The following is an 18,769-nucleotide window of genomic DNA, read 5'->3' on the forward strand; positions in this document are numbered from 1 at the left end:
AAAGAGCGAAATTTCTGTTTCCACAGAAACAGACCAGTGAAAACCCGATTTTCTCGACATTACAAAATGAGTCGCTAAAGATGCAGACCAGTTATGAATAATAAGATCATTAGAAGTCCAAACATCTTTCCCAGAAGAGTATTCTGATCTCACCTCAGATGTATTTCAAAAAGAGTCACATTAAGGATGTCTTTTATCATTGATATGTAGCATTTTGAGAATGAATTGGAAATGTTTTGTTCTTCTGACGAGAAACAATTTGCATGGAACTGAAAAAAGGTAATGTTTATACTACCGATCATTTCTTTGCCAGTGAAATCACTTGATATGGGAGAGGAACTAAATACCAAACTAACAGAGGCGTTACTACCCACTCAATGGCTGTACCTTGGTGTGACCATCGGAGAAGGTAAGGATAGGTGTCCTAAACTATCTCTAACTGTTACTTTGAATTTGTACAAGTAAGTGAGAAGTGAGAAAAAATATTGAATTTGCATGAATATGTGCGGATAAATTACCAATGATTCAAACTATGTGACTTACCCTTATCCATTTGATCACTAGGTGAATTTGGTATGGTAAGGCAAGGAAAATTAACACGTCCCAATGACTCAGAAGCTAAAGTTGCTGTAAAAACTATGAAAAGTAAGTCTTCCTAAAATATTCTGTACATCTGCTGTTGTGTAAAAACATTGTGTGTAAAAGACACCTACTGTTAAAAAAGACTGAATTTCATCTCATTTTTATGGGCAGCAAAGTTAAATGGATACATGGATATATCGTTGTGTTCCAGGTTTCCCTGTCTTGCACGGAAAAAATTTGATATACATTATTGACAGAAACACACTTGTATGATGACAAATTTCAATCAATTTTGATCAATATAGTTGTAAAACTGTACGGAGAAGTAAATATGCTTCCAATTATAGTGAGATAAGATTCTATCACTTCTGCCCATCATGTTTGCTGGTACTTGCTACTTCCAGTAGTCTCCCCCATAGTGATGCTTAGTTTCAATGGCAAATTTCATACTCCAAACATTGCAATGTACACCCCTCTGCTAGTGTCATTTGAAAATCATTCATATTTTGATTTTTCTTTCAGCATCACCTACAAGGGAAGAATTACTGGCTTTCATAAAGGAAGGCATGACAATGAAAGATTTCGACCATCCAAATGTTATGAAATTAATAGGTATGAGAACATGATGTTAATGTACAAGTGTTATGACAACAAGCCTCATTTCCAGCCAGAGAAATTTTCAAAAATACAAAACAGAGCATCATATGCTTGAGAGATTAGTCATCTGTGACCTTGAATTAGAGTATATTGCTAACGATTTCTCATTAACATATTTTTTATGAATGAATGAAGTAGTTTACCACAACATTGGTTTTTATTTATCTCTGTGACCTTGGACATCTGTTCCATCTGGTCTCTCAGTATGATGACCTCCATTACCCTGACGATGACCTCAAAATCCCTGACATGTGTACAGATAGTGGCAGTTTGTGACATTTTACCCATCTTACCCTCACTGTATGTAACACTTGCAAGGGCGGCTGTTTTGAAATGAAGTATATTGCAATACTGTGTACCTTCATTGAAAATGACACATTTTTAAAGTCAGACAATTGTGTGTGAACATTACTCTCTGGAAGAAATTGTAACTTTAATTCTTCATTAAAGACATCAATATGAAATCAACCCACCTGATCAAGCCAAGTTTACTATACTTATAAAAATAAGTTTGAAATGTAATGTTGTTAACAGGGCCAAAAAAAGACCTCGAGTGAAATTACAATTTCCTGTAAAACATTGTAACATGCATGACTGCTGTTAAATGGAAATAAATTAATTGTCATTGTCATTGTTGTCATCATTATCACCATCATTGCCCAAAGTTTGTTGACATCGATGTTCTACGGAATGTTACAGGAATCTGCCTTGAACAGGATCTGACGTCAGAAACTCCTTGTGTAAAACCCATGGTAATTTTACCTTACATGGAAAATGGAGATGTGCATAGTTACTTACTCAACAACAGGCTGTCTGGAACACCTCAGGTAAAGAAAACCATTGTTAATTTCTATTCATCTGGAAAGGAAAAAGTCATGTTAAATTTGTTGTGTAAGCCATGGAAAGAAAACGAGATATGTGCACAGGTCAGAGTTCACGACTTGATGAATAAATGACTCTATCTTTGTTTGCATGATGTGTTCTAGCAAGTGTCCAAGGATGTAGGTATGAGATCGTGGAGGAGAGTTGAATATTGGCCAGAAAAATAATATTAAATCTAACCGGCATTTACTTGATCTACATGTAATTTGGCCAACCCTGTTTCTGTAGATGTAGATGTTCCAAAGTTTATCTTGTACATTTGATAAATTGCCTAGCCATTTATTTGATAAATTGCCTAGCCATTTATATGACTATTAATTAAAAAAAACAGGGAAACAAAATACAGATTTGAAAACCGAACTGCCATAAATGATATCAATACTGTGTTTGTATGTACAAAGAGTGTTCCTGCGTAACCTAAATATCTGGTGTGACTACCTGTTTCCTTTGGTATGAGATGACAAGAGGTGCAATGTTTGTACAAACTGTTTGCATCGCTGCCCTAATCGGATATAATAGGTCAAATGTCAAGGTCCTATCCCTCAGTGAAGCCTGTTTAATGGATAACGTGTACAATGTGTTGATGAGTTTGGATTTCCTGTACAGTTTCCTGTGCAAAGAGTTCTTACAATGCTGTCAGCTGATGTTTCTGGTCACGGCAGCCATATGGCAACACATTGCATCACATGAAAGGGTCAAAAAGTTACTTCTGGTCATCATAACAAGCCAATCTGTGTTCTTTAAATTCAACAAGGATTTGGAGAAAACTAGTTTAGGCCTGAATGTTAGGGAAAAGAACTTCTCTAGGCAACTATTTTCAATGAAAACCCAAAATTTTGTAATTGCTGTAATCCATTTTTTCCAAAAAAAATAATGAGGGCATTTTTTAAAGTCTTTTTGCCCTATGAGTAAAGTAAAACACCAACTGTTGGAAAGGAGGGACTACATCTATTCATTAATTCATTTCAGTATATTTTTTGACAAAGCACATAAAGATCAACAGGAGAAAATCAAAATATGAAAATCATATTTCATTATTCCATTGCTAATATGTTTATTAAGGTCTGTTTGTGCATGATTATATCAGTTAAAAAAGTTTTAAAATTATGCACATGTACTGGAAAAATTTTTAAGGGGTATGGATGGCAAGGATATTTCTTGCTTTCCTGATTAGAGGCTGCACAAACCAATGTTAGTTAAACCCTGAAGAAAACCACCTCAATTGTCAGGTCAAAGGTCAAATGCTGAAAATATTTCTCAAGGTCATATTAACTAGTCAGACAGTTGAACAGTAGAGGCATAGTAAATACTGATCAACTACTATATACAACGACTAGTAGAATAAATTTCACACATTATTCATTGTTGACAGCTTCAACTATCAAGTACTGTACAGTTGTTGCAGCCTCTGTCAGTTTATTGTAATTTCTTTGGATATATTAGCATTTTTTGAACATTTAGGTTCTGTGAATTGTTTTTGTCAAACAAGATGGTCTGCAAATGTATCATCTTAACTGTGAAAATCCGCCCACTCTCTTTTCCTGAGAAAGAAAGAGGTTTCACTTTCAGAATTTTAATCATCTCACAGGACATTCTGAACTACCTTCCAGTGTTGACAGACTAATGTTGTGTATGCACCATTTACAAGGCAAACTTTTTAGCCCTCCGCAAATATACACCATTTCATCTTGTTCTTCAATGATATACCAGTAAATATAGAGATTAGGTCACAGTGCTAGATCAGCAAAAGTTTTTCAAGTCAAAAAAGATTTGATCTCCCAGGAACTATTGGGGATGATAAATGTCATAGCCTGATGAGAGATTTTTCCGGGCAGGAAATTGAAGTAGCAGATTATTGAGGACGGAAAAGCCAGTAGTCATTGCAATTTACTAATGCAACTAATATGAAAATGAACACAGTAGCCATTCTACTGTCAAAGTCTCTAGAGATACTAGAGTAGATTGAATGCCTCATAAATCACCTTGGCTCTGCCTTTACGTCCTTGGTTTCAAGAGAAACTGAATTCTGTCAGTTTTCTGCATGCTGTGAACTCTGTTGTAGATATCATTTTATTTGACCATCAGTGGAACACTTGCTATATTTCTCACCGTTGTCAGGCTGTCACGTCCAGCTATTCACAATTGATGGGCATTCACATAATAATTAACCTGACTCTGTGTTTGTCTTTCGTTTTGTCTGGACTTTGCAGTATTTACCAGTTCACCGACTTGTCTCATTCATGGTGCAAATAGCAAAGGGAATGGAATATCTTTCTGATAAAGATTATGTACATAGGGATCTAGCTGCAAGAAATTGTATGTAAGTAACCTATTATTTGAGCAGGGTTGCTGAACAATTTACAACTATTACCACAAAACTTTTTGTGAGACTGTTTGTTCAGGTTTACAGGAATTTTTGTGTTCTTTTTTATTCTCTTTCTTGTTTAAAGTTTGTATGAATCATGAACATTTTCTTCAATATTAATATTCTTCGTTCCTATGCACAGACAGCATGTATAAAAGGGACAAGATCATGTAGTCAGTGAACCGGAATTCCAACCGGACACTTTATCTCTCTGACCGTTTGACCCTCAGTGATGTCTGCCCTCTTGAGACAAGAATTTGTTAGGTCTCATACACCCTCACATTCGGGGGGGGGGGGGGGGGGGGGGCAGTGTTGGTATATCAGTAACTTCTACATTTGGAAAGTTGCCTAAAAACTTCTGACACAGAGAAAAGCTGTGATAGTTTTGTGGAAATTTGTTTTGTAGATCAAAAACTTTGTTTTTAGCCAAAAAGAATGTGGAAACAAAGTTCACCTTTTGAAAAGTACAGCTTGTTGGTGAATAGTGTACATATTTTCTATTAACCGATGTATACAGCTCCTGAACTTAGTTTGTTTCACTCCACATTTATATATTTCTTTTTATAGTCAAACACAAACTAGTAGATGTTTACACTTCTCTGTGAGACGTATCACAAAGGTACTGCAGCTCAGTACCATCAACAAAGCCCAAAGATGCAGCAAAATCTGTTTACTGGCCATAATAGTGAAGTTTTCCTTACTTGACCAAGAGCTAGCAATGATAATTTACAAACTAATCCCATTATATTCCTCCAGTCAGTTATTTTATCATTAATTACTTGGATTTTATATCCTGGACAATGAATTTTAGAAGCTTTACGATTCAATGTGTTAATTTTTGTCTGTAAATTTTGCAGGCTTGATGAAAATTTAGTCGCAAAGATAGCTGACTTTGGATTGACGAGGAAGTTGTACAATGAGGGTAATTATTACCGAATGGGGCATGTAGCAAGAGTGCCCGTGAAATGGATGGCTCTAGAAAGTCTCGGAGAAAACATCTACACAACAAGCACAGATGTGGTAAGTGTTTCAAATGTTGAGCTGGAATTTGTGCAAGCACGTATGCTTTGCCCCTGCCTCTGAGCCTCCTACCACAATAAATGTATGTGAAAGACATGTTCAGACTTGTTTACATTGTGATAATGGAAATATTTTACATTAAATTTTGTGATGCCAAAGTCCAGTGTTGGCCAAGACTTCTGATGCTCAGGACAGTACCCAACATTTTGAACAGCGCCACCATGAGGACAACACTATAGTGTAACACTAGAACGAATAACTATTGCCACATTTCCCTTAAAGCGCAATGTGGCAATAGTTACAGTGTTCAGATGAGGTTACGATATTCAGTTGTGATTGAGGAAAAGTCATCAACTTTGTGATATTCAGTCCACATAATGATGAACTCCTTTTCTGTCATGACAGTGGTCATTTGGTGTCGTCATGTGGGAGATATTTACCCGTGGCAAGACACCGTATCGTGGAATTCACAACCATGACATCCATGAATTTCTGCAAAGAGGAAGAAGACTAAAACAACCAAGGCAGTGTCCCAATGAACTGTAAGTGTATCGTCATCTCAGTACATCTCAGTAAAACACTTCAAACATTTTGATTGAAATTCAAATTCAAAATGTTGTTAAAGTTTATATACTGTCCTAACTTTTCACAAATACGGGCTGTAAGGCTATAAGATGCTGCCGTATTCTGAAATACTGATTTGTATGAATTCAACTGAGAAAACAGCAAAAGTATTGCCCTGACTATATCTGCCCTTTAGTAGATCAATATTTTCCTGTATTGGCTATAGATTCACATTTTACTTGAGCAGACAATGACTTACATGTATGTGTCTTATTCCCCATTCATTGTACATATTCACATTTTACACTCCCACTGTGTCACAAATCAAGCAATCTTTGACTTCATATAGCAGCTACAGCATAGGTTAAATCAGTAGATGCCTCAGTGGGATTTTCAAAAGTTGATTTCTGTTGAAAAATGGCTTTCTAGTGGAAGAAATCCGTAAAATTAGCTTCACTCATCAGATTTCAAATCTGCATTTTGATGACATACCAAATGAGCCATGAATGGCACAGAAGAGATGGAAAGCAGTTATCAATGTTATTCAAAACCTCTGCAAGATTAGTCTTGTAATGGCCAGGTCCATTGAAATTAAACCTTCCAAAGCTCTCTACTTAGTTTATTCATACCAAGCAGTATTATATAAAGTTATTTCTGTTTTCCATATTGATTTGACCCGATGGATCATTGCATTATCTGCATACCATTCACCACCTGCATATTGAACCCATGACAATTGCCAAATATGTATTTTTGTCTTTAGGTATGATATCATGCTGAGCTGTTGGCTTCTAAAACCAGAGGAGAGGCCCAAGTTCTCCTATCTTGCCAAAAAGCTGGAAGAGATCCATGAAAAACTGGAGACTGATCCGGATGAAGTATTCTACGAGAACACAAGAGACAGTTTGCTTGATAGACAATTTAGTACAGATACTGCGTATTCAAACAGGGTTGAAAGCGGCAGTGACAGTGAGGAGCCAACCGAGGTGGAGCCCCTCACACCAAAGGAGGAGACTTCGTCAACTCCCCGGGAAGTTGATATAGTGCAACATAGTGAACCAAGGAAGTCGTCCAGTGGAAACAGTTGTACAGAGTGTTGATACCCTTGATTCTTTAGATTGCTACAGCAGTGATCGTTGGATAGCTCAAGCCAAAGAGTGTTGACTGTACAAATTCAGAGCCAATGAAGATTTGAGTATTTGAATCCTATGCAACAGGCGTTCCAAGCTAAAATTCTGTCCACAATTTATGTTTGATCTATTGTGTATAGGGAACAGTGAGATGCATTTAGCAATACAATTAAAATGCCCAAAACTGTGATGTGCGCACATGAAACTTATAACCCTACATCCAAAGGGAATATTTCTGCCAATGAATAGAATTTGAAGTTTTAGGTCTACAAAAGGTAGTATGAAATAATTTTGATATATGAGAAATCTGAAGCCATGTTTGATCTGCCTCATGTCTGTTTTATTTCCGGCATTATTTTAGATTTATGAGTGATCAATGCTCAGAAAAACTTATTCAAAACTAGAGGGGATAGATATTTCATATTTAGATCTTCACTGCCATTTGTGAAATGTCAGCAGTTTTCCCTCAACAAAAGTGTTGTAATACATGACCTCCTTGAATGTTATCTGAAATTTTTATTTGATTCTCAAGCTCTTCTTTAATCGTTCGTCTTCCCGATTCTGAATGCAGGAGAAAGGTTCTTGTGAAGTTCAAAGTCATGTTACTGATGGAAAATGGGTTATAGGATAGGATTTAGAATGAGTTGGGACAGAGCAATTGATGATGTCTTTCTCAATTTGATGCAATGTGTGAACCAGACAGAGTTCATGTAATAGAGTATTATGTTCCACATATCAGCTGAAAGAAAACAATGTCTTGTGCAATGGGTGCCGTAGTGTTTTTTTGTTGTTGAAATTTTGGAGTTGGTGCTGTCTTAATTATTTTTATACATTGCCATGTAGATATTGAGTACACTTAAGCTCCTGCTATGATTGATAATGACACATAGATGTATTTTGGTGCATATTTCATATCATTGAGGAGTTTGCTGCCTTTTTTTCCAGCCTTCTACACCTTTGTAATACCGTCTCTGTTCAACTTTTCATTGCTCACATGAAAAGACATGAACTTGGGACAACTTGATCTGACGTTAATGAGATGATGTCATACATACCTAGGTAAAAACACAAAAAATTAGGTAAACCTGGTTATGCCAAGTGCTTGGTTTCATCATAGACAGTAGCTAGAGTCAATGGTTTCATCAAACTGTATTGAGTAATGGGATCACAACAATGAATCAGGCAGGGACTTGGCTCAAGGGAAAGGAAGGCTGAATTTTGACAGTGTGCTGAAAAAGTAGAAAAATCTTTGGAAATTGTGACAATTTTATTTTTCAGATTTTTTTGTATATAGTTCTTTTAATTTTTTTGCCCAATTTTCATGTTGCATGTGCATGTGTACCATAATGATTATTGAAATGCAAGGAATACCCTGTAGGACAGGGCTTTTTCTACCATAACACTATCACATTTACTCCATCAGCCTTGATGTTAGGTTACTAGTATACTGTTCACAATAGTCAGAACTAAGTTTATGATTTATTGTCATTTTGGTAAATTTTCTGTCGGTGTTGGCCTTAGCATTGAAACGACAGGTTAGAACAATTAATGTCTCAACTCAAAATTAATGTTCATAAATCAAATTGTTCAGTTTTTAAAAAGGAATGAGTTCCTCCTAGTCTTCCTTTGCAACTAAGACTCTTGCTCCAAGTGTACTTTATATGAATGCTAGTACAATATGCAACAACTGAAAGATATTATATTTTTAGAATATGTCAATACTTTTCTACACATAGTTGATTCAGTGGTGTGAATATTTATTAATTTCTTTTCCATAATAATAATTGTATACTCCAAGTGAATGCTACAGATCACCAGCTATTTTGTTTTTCAGAAAAAATATCGCTGTCCATCTACCCAGTCTATTATTCAGACTTTTAAAAGTTATATTTGTGCAAAACTTATATTATTACTCAAGATTACTCTGTGCTTCAGCAAAAATTGTGAATTTGGAGATCCATTGCCCAATCAACTCTGTTGCTGTACATATTTGTTGCAATAATGTTTAGTTTTGAATGATAGACTGCATTTAAAACAAACAGTGCAGGTTTTTGACAATATATCTGAGTCACATTCCAAAATATACCAAAAACACTTCCACATGTAAGTTTAATACCCAACCCCAGAATCCTTCTATCAAGCAAACCTGGTTTATCCACATTCTCTCCACTGAGTTCAGTTCATGTCGGATAGAAACGATGTCTGTGTTTATGTCCATGCAAAACAGAGTTACTATGAACCCTTTTGTGGAAAAATAATGTTACGAATGCACTGCATTCCTCAACTGTGCATGGACAGACTGGTTTATCTGAAATATTTCCCATAACAATAAAACCTTCTATTGCAGTTGAAGAGTTCATTGTAAACAAATGCACACTTTGAAAATTCTGACAAAAAACTCAAACTTTGCTTGTCACAGAGCATTATGATTCCTTCCATCTACTTATCCAGTGTTTGACATCACTGTTAAGGGGTACCTGTAGCTTTAATCTGCTGCTTCATCACACCAATATTGGCCGTTGGGGGCGCACTTCATTTGAAAACAGACAAGCATTCAATTATTAGACTTGGTTCAAGTCGGTGATTGTATAAAATAAATTCACTCCGGCTAGGTTTTCATGTGTTGATATTACTTTGTATTCCACAATACGATCATTTGCTGATATTTGTCTGAGGTGAACTCTTTAGTAGTGGATTTGCACATTATGTGAAGTGAACGTAATCGGCAATAAGTTTCTCCAAGAATCTAGCGATAACTCAACTAGCAAAGTCAGGAAAAAACAGTTGCAATAATACTCTGCTAGATTGCATTCACTAAATTAGTGTTTATTCACAGACTTGGACCAAGTCTTACTGGGAATGTAAAACTGAGCCGTGGAATAGCTGACATGTGTTCCATTCTAACATTGATTGCATGTGCAAATTCTAAATATTGCCTACTCCTTAAAATTTATGATCACTGATAAGGCCAGTTCAATGAAATAACATGGATATGTGTTTACACAACAGATTGTAAATTTGTTGGATCTTCAACAGCATTTGTACAGTGGATAAAACCAAAAGCAAAAAACATGATGAATTTATAAATCACCTTATGAATGTTTTATATGTAAATTGACTGTGAGATTAATGAAATTTTGCGCTTTTTGCAATATTTTTTATGTTTCTCACAAAACAGAGTTTTTTAAAGAGTTGACATTTTTGTAACTTTTATCTTGAATTGTGACTGCAACTGTTAAGTCAATAAATCTGAATTTATATAACATGTGAAATGTTTGTGTTTTTTTGCCGTGAAACTCTGAAAGAAAATAGCACGTCTTCAGTTTTAGATGCAATGCAAGATGTGAGGTAGATGAATATTCCACAGTGATAAATTTAGGAATCATTAGCATAAACTTTCAATACAGAAACAATGCTTATTAATATAATTTGAATAATTGAATACTAATCCACATCGCATCTTCCACTGAGAGCAATTTTGAAGAAGTTACAAGTAACATGGTGCGTTGGTGTACATCCTTTGAAATGGATCAGCTATGTTCTCAATGAAAAGCTGCTTGTACTCCATCAGCATAACTTTGATGTAGACCTAGTCTTTTTGTTGCATCTGCAGTGTATGATTTTAGACATTTACAATATGATGACTGACATACTTTTATTGTACATGCGCATAATCTTTGGGAAAAGAAAATTTTGTTTTCTTCATGGTATTGGGGGGAGAGAGTTTTTATACTTTATAGGTGTGACTCCTAATCTAAAGTCTTCATATGGACCAATAAAATTTTCAACTCTTAAACAGAAACTTCCTCTATAAATGCCGGATTATAGTAAATCTATGCAAATGTCAAAAAGCCATGCTACTGATCGGATGTGTCATGTTTGGTCGTAGAATCCCGTAATTTTGTCATTGAATCTTGCATACGATGTCTGTGAATATATAGTGACTAAACTTGAGTTGGAAATAAACTAAAAAATGTTCTGGTTATTGTCGGAGAACGCATGTTTCAAAATATGTTCCCTGTACAACCATTCAACCCCTTTTCGCATATGTCACGTAAGTGCCCATTATCATTATTCAAATTTATCATATGGTCAAAGCGGTGCTATGAGAATTCAAAGACTCCCGCCCAGTGTATGCAAACGGCTGCATCATCAGTAATCCCCTATTATGGTGCTCTAACTTCCCATTTAACATCATTGATAGGATGGTAAAAATCATGATTATTCAATTCTCTTATCAATTATAGCCTTACCATTTGCTATTTAAATTTGCAATGATGATCAGCGCTTTTGTTATGTTGCTCAATGTCCCTTGTATACATTCTGTGACAGCAGTAATATAACTATAATTCTCTATATCATTTGTTGGTGTTCTCCACCCACAGCAAGACCATGATCATCACTAACATTCACAGGTATGTATAAATGCCCGTGTTTTCATGCAATTTCACAGATGTTACAATAACTGACCAAAAAATCTCTGTTCACACATTATAAATATATTTTATTTACAACATGTTACTTGTAATCAACATAGATTACAAACACATTAATCACTGAAAAGGAATCATTCAGAAAGCATAATTCTTACTCAGCTCAATAAATTCACATGTATTGTTCATTGCCAACATCAACTGCTGTGCAAAAAACTAAGAAAGTTTAGGAACATTGCAAAACTGGTAAAATTTGTGAAATCTTGAATAGAGATACATTGAGAATGATTTGAATAAAGTTAAAACGATTTGAATGAATACCAAGAGCAATACAGCATGACAACACAAAATTTTCAAAATGGTCCCATTTACAATCAAGAAATGTCAATACATTTAACGTACGAACCAACTACAATATTGTTAATTACTGTTCAACAAAAGAAAGCCAGTTAATAGTCATGTAAGAATCAAATGAGACAAGCATTTCAGTTTTCTTCAGTGAAAGTTTCTATTATTCTCATTGTGAGTTTACTTGCACACTAATATACTACAGTCAGATCACCATACACATATTTTCAGCTGGATATTTCAATAATGCAGTGAAAACAGAACTAAATCAAACTAAATCAAAGTGGAAATACAGCTTATCTATTAAGAATTACATTAAACATTTGATATGTATTTGAGTTCCGCCAAAAACTAGGAATTCATATCAAGTGGTCAGAAAGATATTTTCCTTTAATATCCCTTTCTTATAAACTGTGTTTACCACAATGCAGGCTGTCAGTTTAAAATACATGTACTTTCCACATTTACACTGCACTCTCACATATAAATTTAACACATTTTATCATTCATTTTGGCAAAGACAATCAAAAGTGTACTTCCATGGCAGAACTTGCACTAACGTATCATGACCTTTCATCAGTTGCAGTTCAAAGGTGACATCATGTTCAGTGATTGTTTCCGTCTCTTGTGATGAGAAGTACCCAGTATTTTCTCACCAAGGCCTTACATCATCCCATTACAAAAAGCAACAGAACTCATCAAGCCACAACACAACATTTTTTGGAAAATCATTTGAGTATGAGCATTGCCAATCACAGTCTTTGAACTTCTGGTTCAAGGTCACACTTTACAAGAAAATTTCTAACCATTATCATAGAAAATCCATTACAAAGTGTATTCTGCTCAAATTTCTGTAAATACAACATACACTTTTTCTGACTACTTTTCTATATTAAAACTCAGTATGTATTAAGTGAAAAGCTGTCCAACATGTACAAATCTACATATAAAATGAAAATCAAATCAGATATTGCTAAGACTGAGAACTGTGGTACTTTCTCAGAGCAAACTTATCTCAAAGGACTGTATTATATTTTGTCATATGAAGTATACATATTGATCAATACGTGTGGTACAATACAAGTAATAAAGTTTCATGTTTTATATATAAACATTCAAGTTAGTGCATTTGTCACATTGATTGGTCACGGAACTCAATCACACTTTAACATCTTTTTCAGCCTCTGAATGCATATGGACAGCTGGGATGAACCATAGACAGTAGAAGGGACTGTCTATTAATGATCCAAATCAATTACAGATATAAGTATGCTAGTTTCTCTCACAATCGTAATCAGAACAAACTAAGTTCATCAATACCAAACAATGAAAACATCCTATGAAAGATGCATGCAATATAAATATCTAAAATTACAATGACTAGATGTTTGTACTTTACTGAAGTATATGACAACAAGAATTTCAAAATAGTTTTGCTGGCACATTTCACATAAAATGAGAAATTCACAGTACTTTTGCTGAAAAGGACACAAGTAATTATGACAATGCACATTTGTAAACATCTTCTCAAACAGTACAGTTCAAATGTTTCTTGATAAGGCATGTCCTGTGCAAAGCTACCGAACCTTCTCTACCAAAATGCAAGATTGCATAAAATCAATTACATTGTTAATGTTCTAATGGCAAGCAAAATGACACGGGTTTCATTTCAATGTTTGCCTCAAAGTTGGACCTCTATACAGAAACACAGGTTGATTAGGTTTGTGTTCTGATGCACGATACAAGGAATTCAGCCAATCATATGTAAATTCTACGTCTTTGAACAGAAACTTTACAGGATCAAAATAAGTTTTTGTGTAAAAGGCTTGTATTTGAATACATATGTACAAGTAAACAAAGAACTATAAAAATAAACTAATGTGACGCAGTTAAAAAAAATTCTTAAAGATGTAATGGCTGGCCCAGTATATATAAGGATGTAATTCCTGCTTTGCTTTCAAGTATTCTGGCTACAATAAATTTAATGGTCTATTTTTACTTATTACAGAACTTATAGTGAAATTTCTTATGATAAAATGACATCAATAAGCCCAGTGATCAAAGAATGTTCATACGAGAAGCAAAGTGTGATCGATGGATGCCAAGGGAAAGGCCAGTATATACACATAGCATATTTCTTTTCATGGGTCCAATAAATGAGTTTTGACGGAAAATGGCCGGCCAAAATTATATAACAAATGACTGATCAATCTATCAAGTGTCCAGATAAAATGAATACACTGCAGTGCATTTGAATTAATTCAAAATCTTGGTAAAGAATTCCAATTTTAAAAGACATCGACAACATCTTACATTCTGGAAGTGGAATATTATGTGAGTAATGATCAAAGATACTTCACTTTTCATGGCCTTTTCCCACGCAGACACCCACCATAACACCAAGTAACTTTGGTAAGAAGCAATAATGAGCTATAAACCTATTTTAGGCATATCTCATACACAAGAATGTTATAAATGTACTTGTGTTGGTGATTTGAGAATGGTAAAAAAACTCTATTTAAACATGATATGCGTGTCACTGGACTCGGCTTGTTATTATATCTAAACTTTTACCAACTTTCAGTTTTACTGATTTGGCAGGGTACACTAACTGCGACAGAATGCCAGCTTCTACTAGTTCTAGGCTCACTGAAAATCAGTGCAATTTCTACTCACTTCGCAGGATGAGTGTGAAGGTCAAGTAAAATGTTTTTAGTATCCTGGCATATTGAGGACTCCAATATTCAGTATTATTTTCTTTGGTTCAAGCAACTAGAAAACAAAATACCAACAAAGGTCCTTGCTGACTAAATGGTCTGTCCTTTGACTTTGTTATGTAGGAACCAAACATTTAGATTCCAACTTCTTGATGTCAGCATAAAATTACATTGCACCATACAAAGAATGTAAGTATACATATAACTCTCATTAGCCGCTTGTAAATAACAAAAATCGAATCAAAGCACAAATGACACACCTCTGTTCATTGCATTATCAAAACATTAAACTTTTAACCATCCATGGTTTTGCGAACCCACCCAAACCCACTGTTATCAATAGTGATTATGGACTTGTTTACAGGGAATTGAAAGTGAACATGTAAAATATGGCATGTTGTTTATACTCTAGAGCTACGAATTACATTGGTAATCAGACACTCCATAGATGAAATTAATGTCAAAGAAAAGCGAATTTTACCCATATGGGTAAACCACAAATTTTTCCTTGTCTGTGGGTAAACACAGAAAATGCAAAGCTACTTTTTTCCAAATGTCCCTAAATTGATGGGAGATAATAGTGTTTTCACCATGCAAAAACTCTATAGACGTGAAAGATTATTTTTGTCATTAGAGAGCCTGCTGTGAATATACTCTTGATAATGTATCCAAGTATAACAGTTTGTCTTGTCTGTTTTCTGTTCACATTTTCATTTTCCTTAACATACAAAATTAGGTTTTCCCAACACAAAAGAGCAGTGGTTTTGAATTTCAATTTTGACTTATGGGCACCTTTATGTACAGTGTATATATTTCTTGTCTTGAGATTTTTTGTATTATTACGGGTACACACCTGTTATGAAAATTTATGAACTTTCTCAATTCTTCTATTAGAATTCTCCATTATGAGTGATGGTCTGGAATCCAGCTATTGGTTTCAGATTCTGAGAGCCAAAAACCACACAACTGTTGACCTGCTAGATTCCAGAATGCTACTTTACTGCAATCCGTTTCCCTACCACTTGCAGGCAGTAGGCCTCTAAAGGCACTGCACTATAAAAGCAGTGGCAGGGCTATGGATCACTATGAGAAAACTCCTTAAAGTAAAAACTGACATTTATAAAATCACAGTGGATAGAGGGACTGTGATGAAATTAAAATCACTTCCGGGATAAGTACAAAATAGTTTGTGAGAAAATTTTTACAAAAGTACAAAATGCCACGAAAGTGAATTTACTCTGCCTTTCCGACCTTGCTAGATATTCTTGTACTCTTTGTGTGATATCACATTGATGCCATCGCCCTCTGGTGATGTGATGCCAGGTATAAGAAAAGACAACAACCAAAACTTTCCAAATGTTTCATGGAGGTTTGCCGTTGCCATGTACCATGGTAATCTCATGATGGTATTAAAGTTGAATTCGTATCGAGTTTGTCCTCCAAGAACTAACAGCATGTTGAAGGCGAACAGACCGCCTCCAAGCGTGAAAGTCATCAAAGACAAATACATCAAGAATATTATACCGAAGACAGGGGTTGGCATGGAGCCAAATAACCAACTGAAAAAGGTGAACGGTAGAAAGTAGATGATTTTGGATCCTCCATACATGGTCCCGTATGTGTGATTGATGTACAGCACAGCGTACACGATGCCAAAGATTGAACCGCAGGCTACGTAGAAACAATAGACTATGTAGAACCTCTGATTGCGATATCCGATGCAGCGGCCGATGAAAAAGCAATGCTCTTCGCGCTTCAGAATACAACAGTTACAGAGCGGGCAGTGGTGAGCTTTTGGCGGAATGTGGTGTTGACAAGTGATACAATGGTGCCAGTTTTTTGGCACTAGGGTCGGCGTCGACGTCCCCTTGTATACGCTGTCCTTCCAAATGCTTAGGAAATAGTTTACTTTGATGCTGACCATGAAGAAAAGAAACACCACTGACTGGATATTTTGGTAAGACTCGTGAACTGTAGGAATCGATACAAACAAAACGAGGTACACCACCGCAAGGTAAACCGACCAGTAATAGGTGATAGCCATATAATTTGCGTACAGTAACAGCTTACGGGATCTGGTCATTTTCCATAGTTCATTCGACACCTTCATTCCGAAACCTCTCATGGGCTCCATGGTCACGCTGGATGTTTGTTTGGTCGGCGAGCTCGAATGTACGTGCACTACGCTGCAGGTAAATAAAATTCACTCAGGACGCTGGGCCAGGTTTGTCTTGAGACAGCTTCAGCATGTTATATGGTTTCGGATTTATTTTCGGACTGGGACTCGGACAGAAAGTAAATTAGATTTTCCCTTTAGAGAACACTGTCAACAGGAATCATCAAATATAGAAGGTATCATCACTAGAAATAGTTTAAATTTCAATCGCTAGATATTTTATGTAACACAGAATCAATATTAACTTGCTACCACAAGTATACTGGCAAATCTCTCCGGTTAATAGCTGATGAGAAAGACTTCCATGAATTTGAACAAGAATCTATGCATGCACTTATCGCCGATTATAATATGCTTGGCTGGAATCCGGCAATCTGATTGGCTGGAGCCGGGGTTTATATTCTCAACAAGAAGACATGCGCGCCGCGTAACATTTTTGAGCTCGCGCAAATTTCGAACGCCAACTTGAGAGTTCAACACGCCGTAATGTCGAACAACTCTATGGCTTCAGATTGTTTTTGATCGTTAAATTTTAGGCTAGTGCAGCTTGACGAACCAAAATATGAAGAGTTTCTTTAAGCAGCGGAGTATGTGTAACACCACCACAATTTTTTAAAGTTTTATGAGCGTTTTTTTTAAAGAAAAAACTCTTCAAGTTCGATGTCTAATCGCGATATCGATGCGTTGCGTAACGTAACCGTAGTTTATGAATGCAACTGTGCACGCGCGCGCGCTCTGAAACGTTCGTTTTTAGAGTTTGTATGAGGCTAGGCTGGGCGCTCCTGAACTGTCGTTCCAACTTCGGCCCTAAATAACGAAATTGTCCACTTGTTTTTAACTTCAACATATTATAATGAGGTTAATATGTAACAGGTCTGACCTGAGAGCGAGCGCAGCGTAGTATATCGTCATTGATGTTTTCAGTCAATAGCATGCTAATTTCTGTGTTTGATGCATGATTCATAACTTAGCCATTGACTCGTTGAGGTTGAATCTTTGTCAATTGTTTTTTAGAATAACATTTATAGCAATTTAACTCGGAAATGCCAAGTTCACTAACGAAAATTATTTAAAACTGGTAAATTATATGATTCCGATCAGTTTATTATATTAAACAGGGGCGGGAACAGAGGCAGTCAAATAGCTAGCTCTCAGCACACTATTTTTAATTCTCGCGTGAGTTGACCGTTCGTTCTCGCGAGAGTAGGCTTGTTTCAAAATGGCGGCGCCTAGTGATGACCGATCCGGGCCTTCAAAAGTGATCGAAAATAGTCATTTTGAAACAAATTTCACACTTTCTTTGGAACAGAGAGATTCTTTTGTCGGCAATACACATTGTCGAGTAGTTTTTGTGTAGATGATATCTTTAATTTCACGCAATCCGTGTAAAAGTATTCAAAATGGCCGCCTCCACGGAACTGTGCTCTCTTTTCAAACTCGTAGGTATATAGAGATTCCATTCTAAATTTCTTGTACAAGCATTAGTCTTAATGCTCGCTTCGCGAGCGGCCTTCGGCCGCTCTCGCTGCGCTCGCTATAAACGGTGCGCTCGGTGAAAATTAGCATATTTGCGGGAAATAATCACCGAGCGAAGCGAGGTGATTATTTCACCCAAATATGCTAATTTTCACCCCAGAGGTCTTATATCCGCAACCAAATACCCTCGCTTGCCGTTTATAACCTCTAAATAAAAGTATTTTAGCATGTTCTGATCAGCTAATTCAAATTTTGCATATTCTATGAACTTTCATAATTAGAGGTTATAAACGGCAAGCGAGGGTATTTGGTTGCGGATATAAGACCTCTGGGGTGAAAATTAGCATATTTGGCGGGAAATAATCACCGAGCGAAGCGGCCCTAAATAACGAAATTGTCCACTTGTTTTTAACTTCAAC

At 35.9% G+C, this 18,769-nt stretch overlaps 2 protein-coding genes across 4 annotated transcripts in view; one reads left to right on the forward strand and one right to left on the reverse strand.

The window, feature by feature from the left end:
- Positions 1-10,466, forward strand: part of LOC139150310 (tyrosine-protein kinase Mer-like) — a 43,522-nt gene extending 33,056 nt beyond the window's left edge. For all 3 annotated transcript variants that reach the window (XM_070722604.1, XM_070722602.1, XM_070722603.1), the window contains 8 exons: positions 314-409; positions 565-645; positions 1,105-1,194; positions 1,939-2,066; positions 4,332-4,441; positions 5,344-5,506; positions 5,912-6,048; positions 6,834-10,466. In XM_070722604.1, the coding sequence (XP_070578705.1) occupies positions 314-409; positions 565-645; positions 1,105-1,194; positions 1,939-2,066; positions 4,332-4,441; positions 5,344-5,506; positions 5,912-6,048; positions 6,834-7,170 (1,142 nt within the window). In that variant the 3' untranslated portion in view covers positions 7,171-10,466. The remainder of the gene's footprint in view (positions 1-313; positions 410-564; positions 646-1,104; positions 1,195-1,938; positions 2,067-4,331; positions 4,442-5,343; positions 5,507-5,911; positions 6,049-6,833) is intronic.
- Positions 10,467-11,784: 1,318 nt separating this feature from the next.
- Positions 11,785-16,939, reverse strand: LOC139150319 (palmitoyltransferase ZDHHC22-like). The gene has a single exon (XM_070722617.1). The coding sequence runs from the start codon at positions 16,830-16,832 to the stop codon at positions 15,954-15,956; it is 879 nt and encodes a 292-aa protein (XP_070578718.1). The 5' UTR covers positions 16,833-16,939; the 3' UTR covers positions 11,785-15,953.
- Positions 16,940-18,769: the final 1,830 nt, after the last annotated feature.

The sequence above is a fragment of the Ptychodera flava genome, chromosome 14 (assembly GCF_041260155.1).
Source record: "Ptychodera flava strain L36383 chromosome 14, AS_Pfla_20210202, whole genome shotgun sequence".
NCBI classification, from domain to species: Eukaryota; Metazoa; Hemichordata; class Enteropneusta; family Ptychoderidae; genus Ptychodera; species Ptychodera flava.

Coding starts and splice junctions, on each gene's coding strand:
- LOC139150319 (XM_070722617.1), bottom strand. CDS start 16,832: ATGGAGCCCATGAGAGGTTTCGGAATGAAGGTGTCGAATGAACTATGG.